Genomic DNA, 12,464 nt, shown 5'->3' with positions numbered 1-12,464 from the left:
AGGAGGGAGGAGGAGCATCAGAAGGAGGAGAATCGGGAGGAGGAGGAGGACTGTGAGGTCCTTGGTGTTCTTTGATCTTGGTGGTTTACTTGTAAACATTTCATTACCAAACTAGATAACATCATCAGTGCCAGCATGAAAAGTCTGCAAAAAAACAACCAAGCTCAGAGAGCATCAAAGGACCCCATAAGAAGAGGATTACCCATAACAAGGGGGATGAAAATACAGAAATGTTGAAAGAACCTGGTTAGGGACAGATAATTCTGGAAGAAATTGATCTCGGTCACTCATGATCGATCATTCAGTATCCATTTGGATGGGTCAGCTTAAGATGTCAACCATAAGATAGACCTACCTCTTTGGGAATTCCACCTCGGGAAGGATAATAGACCACTCTGTATCTCTGGGGTGTTATGAGTGGTGAGTTCCAGATGAGGTGCATACTTCTGGAAGTAACTTCTTTTAATAGGAGATTGGTTGGACTTAAGTGGACCCCGGATTTCGCTGGCATGGTTTTCAATGGATCCCCTGCAACATCCAAGCAATGGGTACCATGTTATTTAGGTTTGGGGAAAACTGGATTCATTCACTTACGTGTTCGTTGTCAACTTGCAAAGCTTTCAAGTTGCCATGAGCAGGAGGGAGGGAGAACTGATAGAGTTGATTGATTTCCCTAACTGAAGTGCATTCCATACATTCTTCCTGACCGCAATCAGAAGGAGGGTATTGGATTTCACAGCCAGCCAAAGTGGTTAATTGGAGAATGTGATTTATGACATGGCCAGAGAGGAGGGGAGAGACAGGGTCATAGGGGAACGTAAATCTACGTGGGATTAGTTCTAACTGCATCCGAATATTGCCGAAATGGTGCTCCTAATAAATGACTGTATTTCTTTTGAAGTTCGGCTCATGGCTCATGAATTAATTAGGGCATCTTTCGGAAACTTCACATTTGTTTTGCTCAACTTATCTGTTCACTTGTACTCTATCGTCATACTCTATGGTTGGGTATGTCTAGTTCAGGGGTGAGCAATGGTGGCTCTTTTACAACCTGTGGACTTCAACTCCCAGAATTCCTGAGACAGCTTGGCTGTCTCAGGGATTCTGGGAGTTGAAGTCCACAGGTTGTAAAAGAGCCACCATTGCCCATCCCTGGTCTAGTCTATTGAAAAGAAGGACTAGGAGTGACATGATAGCAGTCTTCCAATATCTAAGGGGCTGCCCCAAAGAAGAGGGAGTCAGCCTATTCTCCAAAGCACCTGAAGGCAGGACAAGAAGCAACAGATGGAAACTATTCAGGGAGAGAAGCAACCTAGAACTAAGGAGAAATTTCTTGAACAGTTAGTACAATTAACCAGTGGGACAACTTGCCTCCAGAAGTCGTGGGTGATCCATCACTGGAGGCTTTCAAGAAGAGACGGTGTCTGAAATGATTTGGACTAGAAGTCCAACTCTGTTATTCCGTTACGTCAAAGCGAATCCAAAAAAAAAAAAACCGTTTTGCCCTGGATATGAAATATATTCTTTCAAGTCTGAAATTGTTTTCTCCTGTTCTAAACTGTCTTTCTCCATGTACAGTGGATTCCTTGGGCCATTTTTGGGAATGTTTAAACTATTTCAAGCTTGATAGAACGCACAAATGGTTGAAGTGAACTCATAAAAAAAGATTTGACACTTAGAGCAAGGCATTTTTAATTCGAAGTGGTTCAAAACATTCTGGATATGCCTAAGGTAAAGCCAATTAGATGAATTGACAAATTAGGCTGTTCAAAGCCAAGGTCTTAGTCAGAGATTAAAACAGTAGGAAGAAAAAAAATCTAACATACATTAAAAAAAATCGAAGCGGTAAAGCAAGGTGGCTGAATCTGTTTACTGTTAGGGCTATGAATAAATACCTATTCACAGCTTGAAGTGAGGCTAAAATATTGGTTAAGAATGACATCGTTTTTCCCAATGAAAAACAACTTAATGTAAACGATGAGCTTTCTTTATTTTCTCTCTTCGCGGTAGAATTTGATTCACATCTCCTCTTATCTCGTAGGCTGCAAAATGCAAAACGATTCCCATTTTGGTGCAGGAAATGAAGTTTTCTCAGAGGGATGAATCTTATTGTTGAAAAAAAAATGATATGGCTATGAAAAACCACATTCATCCCTAAAGTATCTAAATATTAAAAAGATGCGGATTGTATTTCTGCGTAAGAGGCCGACTGTCAACTCGCAAAGCTTTCCTGACCTGCTCCTCAGCTGTCATAGGCAGGGGAATGAGGAATCTTGCCTCGCAACTGCATCGAGGAATTCACACCTCAGTCAAAACAAAATACATCCTAGCCGGCCAAAGTCAAGGCCATCTCCACAGAGACCCACAACGGCCAGAGGGAGTGACTTTTATGACCCGTGAATTTGCTTCGTTGGGGAATGTGACTGATGACACACCATGGGGGTGGGGGAAACAGGGTCAGAGGCATGGTGCGAACCAAGTGAAGTTAGAGCTGGCTTCACTTGGTCACATGGTGCTCCTAATAAACAGCTGGATTTTTCTTGAAACTTTGTTTGAGGCTCCTGATTTTATTAGAGCATCGGTCGGAACCCTGACACCGACAGGATGTTCTTGGGATGGAGAGGTTTGTAAATGCATGGCTAAGCCCCACCCCTTTTTATATGCATCATCATAGCTCCATCCACCATCTTGACTATTTTTGACCTCCCTTCTGGTGCCTCTGGGGCCAGTTGAGTGACTCAGCAGGGGTGAACTCTAAATTCAGGCAGGCAATGATGTTAAAGAAACGGGGTCAGCCTCACCTACAATCAGGGAGGCCCTTTGTGTTCTCTGAACTTGGTGGTTTTCTTACAGGCGTTTCACTGCCCAAATTAGGTAACATCATCTACTCATCTAACACTGATGATGTTAGCTAGTTGGGTAATGAAACGTCTGCAAGAAAACCACCAAGTTCAGAGAGCAGCGAGGTCCCCACGGTTCAACCCTGATCTACAAATATTCTCCTTTATTGGTATCACCTATATTCTTCTGGTCCTTGATCCAAGCGCATAAGAGCCACGTGAGTTGGCTGACCAGAGAACGAAGCAGAGGAAAATCCACCACATTGTAGACGGTCATCTCGAGGGGTTCGGAGGCCACTTGGCGCAGCTCTGTTTCATCGGCATTTTTCACCCCTAAAACAAAAAAAGGAAACGTGAGGACCTGGAAGTACGGAGATTCTCAATCATCCAGATCGTGGTTGTCGCAAAGGTGCTTTTCCAAAAGGCAACTGTGATTTCTTCATTTTTGCTTCAAGATGTTTCGCTTTTCCTCCAAGAAGCTTCTTCAAGTTTCTTCAGCTCTGGGAATGAACGCTGAGTCTTGCCACCAGCAGCATCTGCTGTCAAAAAGGCAAGATGGGGGTTGCAACGGCCATCTTGCCTGTTTGGCCTACCTCAGGGGTCAGCAACCTGCGGCTCTGGAGCCACATGTGGCTCTTTCACCCCTCTGCTGCAGCTCCCTGTCACTCAAAATATGCGTCACAACCGCCAATGTGCGACACCTGCCGGCATGCAATTTATTGAGCTTTTCAACTCCCGGTAGGCCAACCATGGATAAATCCAAGAAAAAAAAAGTTTCAGAAGAAAACAGAACGTTTAATTCAATCACGTATGCTAGTTTTGTGGCCACTCAAGAAATAGTCAGGCACGGGAAGGATTTTGTGGCTCCCGCTGTTTTCTTTTCTGTGGGAAATGGGTCCAAACGGCTCTTTGACTGTGTTCTGCCCCAGCTCCGGATTCCCAAGGATTGTGACACACACCAACGGTCCTTATCAAAGTTATAACGTACCAAGAATAAACAAAGTCCGGCAAAGATTGGCAACCAGCCCAGAAAACAAAATATGATAAGACACTCACTCTCCAAAATGCTCTGTAATAATTACACGTTGTTGCCAGCAAGAAATTACTAACTGCGTGCGACTTAAATAGGCTAAGGGAGTGGCCAATTATCCTCAAACCTTACTCTCGAGGAGACCTCCTCCTCCTGAGTAGCCACTCCTGCCTTTTGGTAGCCCTGCGTGCTCAAGCATCCTCCAATTCACTCTCTCCACTTGAAGGAGCCTCTGGAGGTTCTGAAGGCCCTGGCTGAGTCTCTGCCTCTGGCACCACATCCTCTTCAGCCTCCTCGCTGTCTGACACGAGCGCCGGCTGCGCAGGGTGCTGGCGTGACCCCACACCAACCTCCTCGTCATCGGGATCAGCCACGATCTGTGCAGGCCGCTGGCAGGCCACAACAGACTGTTTAAGGATGCAGATCCCTGGCCTACCTCCTTTCACGTATGCTGCTTTTTACCACTTTTCTGTGGAGCGTTTGGCAAGAATAATATCCACCAGTAAATTGCCCAAATGATTACTGTAAGGAATACCCTGATTTGGGGTTCCAATCAACCATCTATTGGAACCATCCAACCATTTCGTGATGATGTTACCCTAGTTTGCGTAATGCAACATCTACAAGAAAACAAGTAAGCTCAGAGAGCACCAAGGACCCCTCAAATCATCCTACCAGCCATGCTTTTACTAGACTGGCTCTCCATTTGATCCCTATCTTCTCTCTTTGGATTTTATTTTTTATTTTTTTGCAAATAAAATAACATTCTTGTCCAGTGTATTTAGCTGCTATTCCACTTTGTTCAATTCCTTCTCATCCTTCTCTTTTCTATTCCTTCTCCCCTTCTCCATCTCCCTTCCTTTTCCTCCTCCTCCCCTTCTCCTGGTCCTTCCCCTCCCCCCCTCCTCCTCATCCCTGTCTCCCTTTGCTTCTCCATCTCCCCTTCAATTCCTCCTTCTCCTTCTTTTTCTCCTTTGTCTTCACTTCTCCTTCCTTCTGTCCTCCTTCTCCTCTTCCTCCCTATCTCCATCTTCCTTCCTTCTCTTCCTCTTTCTTCTCCATCTTTCTCCTTTCTCCTCTTCTCCGCTTTGTCCCCTCCTTCTACTTCTCCATCTTTCTCTCCTTCTCCTCCTTATCTTTCCTCTTCTCCTTTCCTCTTCTCTTTCCTCTTTGTCTTCTCCTCCTCCCTTCTCCCCCACCCCTTCTCCTCTCCTTCTCTTCAGCCTCCTTTAGAGCTCTTTTCCCTAGAGATATTTTGTGCTACAGAATTCTCCGAGAATTACCCCTCTTAATTATGGGTGGCACTGTTTGGGTGACTTCCCCACGAACAACACATTTAAACCAGCCGTCGGTTTCAGATTATCTTACTACAGGTTCACCGTGCACACACACGCTTGTTTCATGCGCATGCGTGCCCAGTTCGCTCACACGCCTGCCTTCCGCACATACGCCCAGCCTCAAAAACGTACCTAAATAGGATGGCATAGAGCTGGGACAGGTGGGCGGGTGAGAGGCCCCACCCACAATTTCGGCTACCGGTTCAGGCGAACCGGTCTGAACCAGCTGTATACCACCTCTGATTTAAACATAGGCTAACAAAGCACAGCTCCTGCCTTTCATAGCATGTTGTGTCCCGACTAACAAACTCTATGGTGGCACAATGGGATAGCCTGAATCAAAAAACCTGCCATGAAGGATTCCCCTACCCCAGGGGTGGGCAACTATGGCCCTTTTATGACTTGTGGACTTCAACTCCCAGAATTCCTGAGCCAGCCATGTTAGCTCAGGAATGCTGGGAATTGAAGTCCACAAGTCATAAAAGGGCCATAGTTGCCCACCTCTGCCCTACCCCACTGATGGTTAACCTTTTTGGTGCTGAGTGCCCAAAGCGCGCGTGTGCGCATGCGAATGCACGCATGTGTGCCCAAACCCCCCAAATGCAATGCAAGTGCCTCCCTGAACATGCCCCCCGCCCCACACATGTGCATGCGTCCACTGCGCATGTGCTCCGGCCCCCTCACATCCCGTTTTGGCTTCCAGGTTGGTGCAAGAGGCTTTCCAGGCCCAAAATGGGGCGCGGGGGCCCTTGCATGGTGTCCCCCCACCCCGTTTTGGCTCCCAGGTTGGTGCAGGAGGCCTTCCAGGCTCAAAATGTGGTGCAGGGGTGCATGCATATGCGAACCCCCAAAATCCAATGCGAGTCCCCCCGCGTATGCGCCCCAGCCCCTGTGCTTGCGCACATGAGTCCCCCGCATGTGCCCCCCATGCATGCACAGCAGAGACCCAAAGACCAGCTGGCCAGCGGGAGGCGCGCGCACATTCGCAGTGGAGCTGAGCTGGGGCAACAGTGGGCATGCCCACAGAGAGGGCTCTACATGCCACCTGTGGCACACGTCAGTGGTGGATTCTGCCCGGTTCCGCCGAGCCGGTAGCAGTGACGATATGACGTCACCAAACCGGTTCTACCCCGTCCCCGCCCCCACCCACCCCGCGTTATTCTTACCTTTTATTTGGCCCCACCCCCAATCTATTGCTGCCTCCTGAGCCCCAGCTGATGGCTAGAAGGAAAAAAACTGTTTAAACTCTTGCCGCGGGGCTTCAAAAGGCTGCCCTACAGCTGATCAGTGTTAAAAGAAAACAAATGAGTAGACCGGTGCCTGCAAAAATAAATGGGTAGACCGGTGCCTGCAAAAATATATGAGTAGATCAGTGCCTGCAAAAATAAATGGGTAGATTGGTACAGCTCTGCAAGCAGTTAAAAGCCTGGTAGACCAGTAGCTCTGCTAAATCCTAAAGAATTGTCACATGACCATCAAGCCACGCCCACAAAATAAGCCACGCCCACAGAACCGGTAGTAAAATAAATTTAGAACCCACCCCTGGCACAAGTGCCATAGGTTCGCCATCACAACCCTACCCATACACAACCCCACTACATTTCAGCTCAGTCCAGCAGAATTGCATAAATCTAACACAAAACCCTACTTCGATGTCATTTAGTAGATTCGACGCATGTGAAGCCCCTCAATATTTATTCCTATCCAGGAGCCTTTCAGATACAAGGGACTACAGTTCACATCAGTCCAGTCAACATTCATCATAGCCAAAGCAGCCAGGGATAATGGAACTTGTAGTCCAAACTATTTCTTAGCACCAGACTGGAGAAAGGCTCTTGGAATAGAAATAACTGTTTAGTTTGCAAAAGATTTCAGCTTGCGTAGGGAGGCAGCGCCATCTCGTGGTCGGATCAGGTATTGGCATGAGACATGAGTTTTGGAGGGTTTTGAAGCAGTGAAGAGGAGTGGTCTTCAATTCCCAGAATTCCCCATGCTGACTTGGGTCTGGGGCAGTGGTGGGTTCCTCCCGGTTCAGCCCGGTTCGGCTGAGCCAGTAGCGGTGACGATCTGACATCACAGAACCGGTTCTCTTTGTCCGGGAGCTGGGCCCTCCCACCCGCCCTCGTGTTATTCTTACCTTTCATTTCTTCTTTTTTAGCCCAGCTGAGTGGGCAGAGGTGCGGCAGAGTGGATTGCCACACCTCAGCTGGGCAGATTCCCAACACAGTTGCGCAGAGCGCAAGTTTACAAAGCACATGCACGAAGAGAACTGGTAGTAAAGCCGGTTAGAACCCACCACTGGTCTGGGGGACTCACCTACAGCGAATATCTTGATTCCCATATTCTTCAAGGTCTGGGCAGGTGGGCTGGCATCATCCTGAGATTTGCCATCGGTCAAAAGGATGAGGAGTTTAGAAGCTTCAGGCCTCATGCCCACGTCTTCCTTCAGATTATGCTCTAGGACGTGAGTAAGCGCCAATCCTTGGATGGAGAAAAAAAGAGGGAAGGAAGAAATTATAGTTAGAAGAAAAGGAATGAGATGTAATTCAGGTCCTGATTTCTCCCTTTTCTTAAATCTGGGCGAAAGTGGTTTTTCACCACCCTGTTTCTTTCTGTAAAGGGTGACAAACATTGCAAAATGTTTTACAGGTGAGTCCTCGATTTACGACCTCAACCGAACGCAAAATTTATGCTGCTAAGCAAGACATTTGTTAAATGAGTTTTGCCCCATTTGACGAGCTTTCTTGCCACAGTTGTTTATATTTATTTATTTATTTATTTATTAAATTTATATACCGCCCTATTCCTAAGGGACTCAGGGCGGTGAACAGCGAACGATAAAAATACATGTAATACAAACGTTAATAATAAAAAACCAATTAAAATATACTAAACATTCTGGTCCTAGATAATTCAAGACATCCCAGTTTAAATAAAATCAAAAAGCAATATAAAGGGAAAGTTAGGCCAGGCTAACTTTAAGTGAATCGCTGCAAGTTGTTATGTCAGTAACACGGTTGTTAAGTGAATCTGGCTTTCCCCATTGGCTTTGCTCATCAGAAGGTCGCCAAAGGCGAACACGTGATTCTGGGACACTGCAACAGTTACAAATACAGGTAGTCCTCGATTTACAATAGTTCATTTAGTGACCGTTTGAAGTTACAACGGCACTGAAAAAAGTGACTTAGGACCATTTTTCACCCTTATGACCGTTGCAGCATCCTCATGGCCAGGTGATTTACATTCGGATGATTGACAACTGACACACATTTATGACGGTTGCAGTGTCCCAGGCAGTGGTGGGATTCAGCCTGTTCGGGCCAGTTCTGGCGAACCGGTAGTGAAATTGCTGGCTGGCACCACCCATCCCCACCCTTTCTAGGAGTCCCCATGTGCCCCATTTTGGCTCCCAGGTAAGTGCAGGAAAGCCTCCTAGACCCAAAATGGGATGTGGGGGCACACACCATACCCCCCACGGCCCGTTTTCACTCCCAGGAGGCTTCAGGGAGGCCTCCTAGGCCCAAAACAAAGCACCACACCAGCCTCCTCGCTGTCAGAATCAGCTATTAGCTGCACAGGCCACTGACGGGCCACAACATCCTCCTTCTCCCCCACCCCACCATGGGGAAAGTTTACCTACCACCTCCAGAGAGCTCAGGTAATCAATTTACCTGTGAAAGTGTTCCCTCCCTTGTAGCGCAAATTCCGAATGGCTTCGGACACCTGCTCCCAGGTGGAATATGTATTCAGGTCCCATTCCGTCCGTGGGTCGCTGCTGTACTGGGACAAGCCTGAAAGAAACGACAAGGAGAAGAAGTCAGAAAGAAAACTGGGGGGTTTTCCACGCTTTTTTCTACTTCTTTCTTTTTTTTCATTTTGCTGCAATTTCTGCCGTTTTCATTTTTTTTTAAGTGTAGTTTATATTAATTTTTTGCTATGTTTGTTAAAAATAAAAACCAATAAAATTATTTTTAAAATTCTTGTTTTCCTTTTTTTTCCCTGCATTTTTTCCTACACCTTTCCTTTTATATTAGTTTATATTAGTTTTTAATTTATTAAAAATATCAATACAATTACTTTTTTAAAAAAGAAAACTTTCTTCTATTTTACTCCTTTTTGTGTGTGCACTCTTCTTTCCAGTTTAGTTTTTCTCTATTGATTAAAATGTCAATAAAATAACATTTTTTCCTTTTGCATGCACTTTCTGCCTTTTTCTTTCCCTTTTTCTGAATTGAAATTTTAGTAAACATTTCAATAAAATTATTTTAGAAAGAAAGAAAGAAAGAAAGAAAGAAAGAAAGAAAGAAAGAAAGAAAGAAAGAGAAAGAAAGAAGGGAGGGAGGGAGGGAGGAAGGAAGGAAGGAAGGAAGGAAGGAAGGAAGGAAGGAAGGAAGGAAGGAAGGAAGAAAGAAAGAAAGAAAGAAAGAAAGAAAGAAAGAAAGAAAGGAAGATGGGCCATCATGTGGAGGATGTAAAACAGCAACAAGAGTGTCAGGGATGCCCTAATTAAATCATGAGTCAAGCTTCAAAAGAAATCCAGTTATTGATTAGGAGCTTCATGTCGACATGTTCCCAAGTGAAACCAGCTCTGCACCTATGTAATTTACACCCCAATTATGACCCTGTTTCCCCCCTCCCCCCAGGATGTATCATCAATCACATTCACCAACAGAGAAATTTCGTGGTTGTAGAGACCATTCCCTTCAGCCTGCTGTGGGTAACCCTGGGAGACAGCCTTGAGAGAGATAAGTCTGGAATGTGCATCTGCCGTGCCGGTTTGTCAGTTTCCCATCCCCCCTTGCTTATGACAACTCGAGAGCAGGCCAGGAATGCGTTGCGAGTTGACAAAGAGTAGTTCCTGAATTCTTTGAAAACCTGTCTCTTCTAAGTCTAGACCTTTTCTATTGTTGCAACTACTTCTTGAGATGCAATTACCAATGAATTCATTACCATCATAACAATGCAAGAAATGATTTTAAGAGACCAAAGAGTCTCTGCCATAATGATATATGTTGCCGCGTCCTTGGGTTGGTAGAAAACATGATTTTTTTTTCCAAAACTGAATCATTCCTGAATTTGAACCCTGCAAAAAAAAAATGCCACTCACCTACTCTGATCTTATCCTCAGCAATATTGAAAGGTGCCAGCAAAGCTGCCAGGAATTCTCGAATGAGTCCAAAATTGTTGCGTCCGATACTCCAAGATCCGTCCACCAGCAGGATAATATCAGTCGCAGCAGAGGTATCGCACTGGAAATGGGAAACTATGAAAAGAAAGAGTCAGGGAGGAGGAGGGGGAAGGGGAGAAAGGGAAAAGGAAGAGAGGAGGGGAAGGGGGAGGAGAAAGGGAAAAGGAAGAGAGGAGGAGGAAGGGAAAAGGAAGAGAGGAAGAGGAGGGGAAAAGGAAGAAAGAAGGAGGAAGGGAAAAGGAAGAGAGGAGGAGGAAAAGAAAAGGAAGAGAGGAGAAGGAAGTGAAAAGGAAGAGAGGAGGGGGAGGGGGAGGAGGAAGGGAAAAGGAAGAGAGGAGGAGGAAGGGAAAAGGAAGAGGAGAAGGAAGTGAAAAGGAAGAGAGGAGGGGGGAGGGGGAGGAGGAAGGGAAAAGGAAGAGAGGAGGAGGAAGGGAAAAGGAAGAGAGGAGAAGGAAGTGAAAAGGAAAGAGGAAAAGGAAGAAGAAGAAGAAGGGAAAAGGAGAAGAAGGAGAAAGAGACGGAGAAGGAGAAGGAGAAGAAAGAGATGATTTTGGATGTTAGCTGAATTGTTTAAAAATGTAGCTCAGATTTCTACAGCATTAAAAGGAGGGGACTTACTCATTCTGAAATTATTAGTGAGGATTCAAACACCAGGTCCAAAATACAGATAATCCTCAATTTAGGACCACAGTAAATTTCCGTTGCTAAGAAAGGCAATGGGAGGATGGAGGCATCCTCAATTTTGTGTCCCTTTTGGCCATGGTGGCTAAGCGAATCACTGCAATTGTTAAGTGAATCATGGGTTGTTAAGTGAATCCGCCCTCCCCCATTGACTTTGCTCATCAGAAGCCACCTTTGAAGGTCACATGTGTGATCACCTGACCCCAGGATGCTGCACCCATTGAAAATACATGCCGGTTGCCAAGGGCTCAAATTTTGACCCCTTGACCGTGAGGATGCCACAACAGTCATAAGTACGAGGACTAGTCATAAGTCACTTTTTTTCAGTGCTGCTGTAACTTTGAACAATCACTACTCGAATGGTTGTAAGCAGAGGTGGTATTCAGCCAGTTCGGATTGGTTCAAGCAAACCAGTAGCGGAAATTTTAACTGGGGCGCCGAACCGGCAAATACCACCTCTGGCTGGCCCCACCCCTGCCCGCTCGCTGCTCGCCAGCCCCACCCACCCACTCGCCACACAAGGTGCACCCCACCTTGCCGTGAGTGATGTCAAGTTGGCCACGCCCACTCAGTCACACAACCCCCACCCAACATAGCCACACCCACAGAACCAGTAGTAAAACAATTTGAATCCCACCACTGGTTGTAAATCAAGGGCCACATGAACTGAAACATTTGCTGACTTTGATACGTGATCCATTTCTGTATTTCTGTTGTCTTCTCTTCAAGGAAGAAAAAGCTTTGGGATGGGATAATGCGCGTGACCAGACGATCAAAACTGCCTTTTTATAATGTGGTTTTGACATTGTAAAAGGACGGGGCTTAGATTGCCCAATTGCACCCACCATTTTGATTTCCCCGTCTGTAAAAACCCCGGCTCTGAGTATCTAGAAAATGTGGACTTCAAAACATTTATTTTTTTTTCTTTCTGAAGGATCATCATCTCCTTTTAATGACCCCATAATCCCTTGCGGAGTGGAGTCTGGGCAACTGAATGGAGCTGAGTGTTTACTGGCCGGATGCCTTTCCTGTCGCCAATGCGGAGTTTTGTTCAACAGAGCGAGGGAGGGGTCCTGCCTTAGCACTTGGCCACCACAGGTGCCCCCCCCAAACAGGAGTCCTGTCAGCCTCCGCTCTTTCAATGCTTGCTTGTCGGCTGCCATGGTAACGGGGGAAGGGCAGCTAGGAAGTCGCTAGACGGGGAAGCGTGCTGGAGGATGGGAGGACAAGGGAAACGAAAGCGAAACTTAGCTGCGGCCCTGTGCCTTTGAAGCTGCTATCGAGTCAACGGTCCTGACATTCCAGATTGATGACACTGCCAGACGTGTGATTCCACCTGACCTCTGGAGGACCTTTGGATTGGATGATTTACGTTGGACAGTGGGAGG

At 46.3% G+C, this 12,464-nt stretch overlaps 1 protein-coding gene across 1 annotated transcript in view; it reads right to left on the bottom strand.

Annotated features, from left to right (window-relative positions):
• Window positions 1-12,464, bottom strand: part of COL20A1 (collagen type XX alpha 1 chain) — a 210,074-nt gene that overhangs the window by 177,466 nt on the left and 20,144 nt on the right. Inside the window, exons 7-11 of the mRNA XM_070941127.1 lie at window positions 10,315-10,470; window positions 8,879-8,998; window positions 7,524-7,688; window positions 3,018-3,173; window positions 356-528 (exon numbers count right to left, since the gene is read on the bottom strand). Of these exons, the coding sequence (XP_070797228.1) occupies window positions 356-528; window positions 3,018-3,173; window positions 7,524-7,688; window positions 8,879-8,998; window positions 10,315-10,470 (770 nt within the window). The remainder of the gene's footprint in view (window positions 1-355; window positions 529-3,017; window positions 3,174-7,523; window positions 7,689-8,878; window positions 8,999-10,314; window positions 10,471-12,464) is intronic.

The sequence above is a fragment of the Pituophis catenifer genome, unplaced genomic scaffold, assembly GCF_029215685.1.
Source record: "Pituophis catenifer annectens isolate HBS135680 unplaced genomic scaffold, rPitCat1.0.hap2 SCAF_3, whole genome shotgun sequence".
In the NCBI taxonomy this organism is placed as follows: domain Eukaryota; kingdom Metazoa; phylum Chordata; class Lepidosauria; order Squamata; family Colubridae; genus Pituophis; species Pituophis catenifer.
The sequence above is the reverse complement of the archived record's forward strand: the minus strand, read 5'-3'. Positions and strand labels throughout refer to the sequence as shown.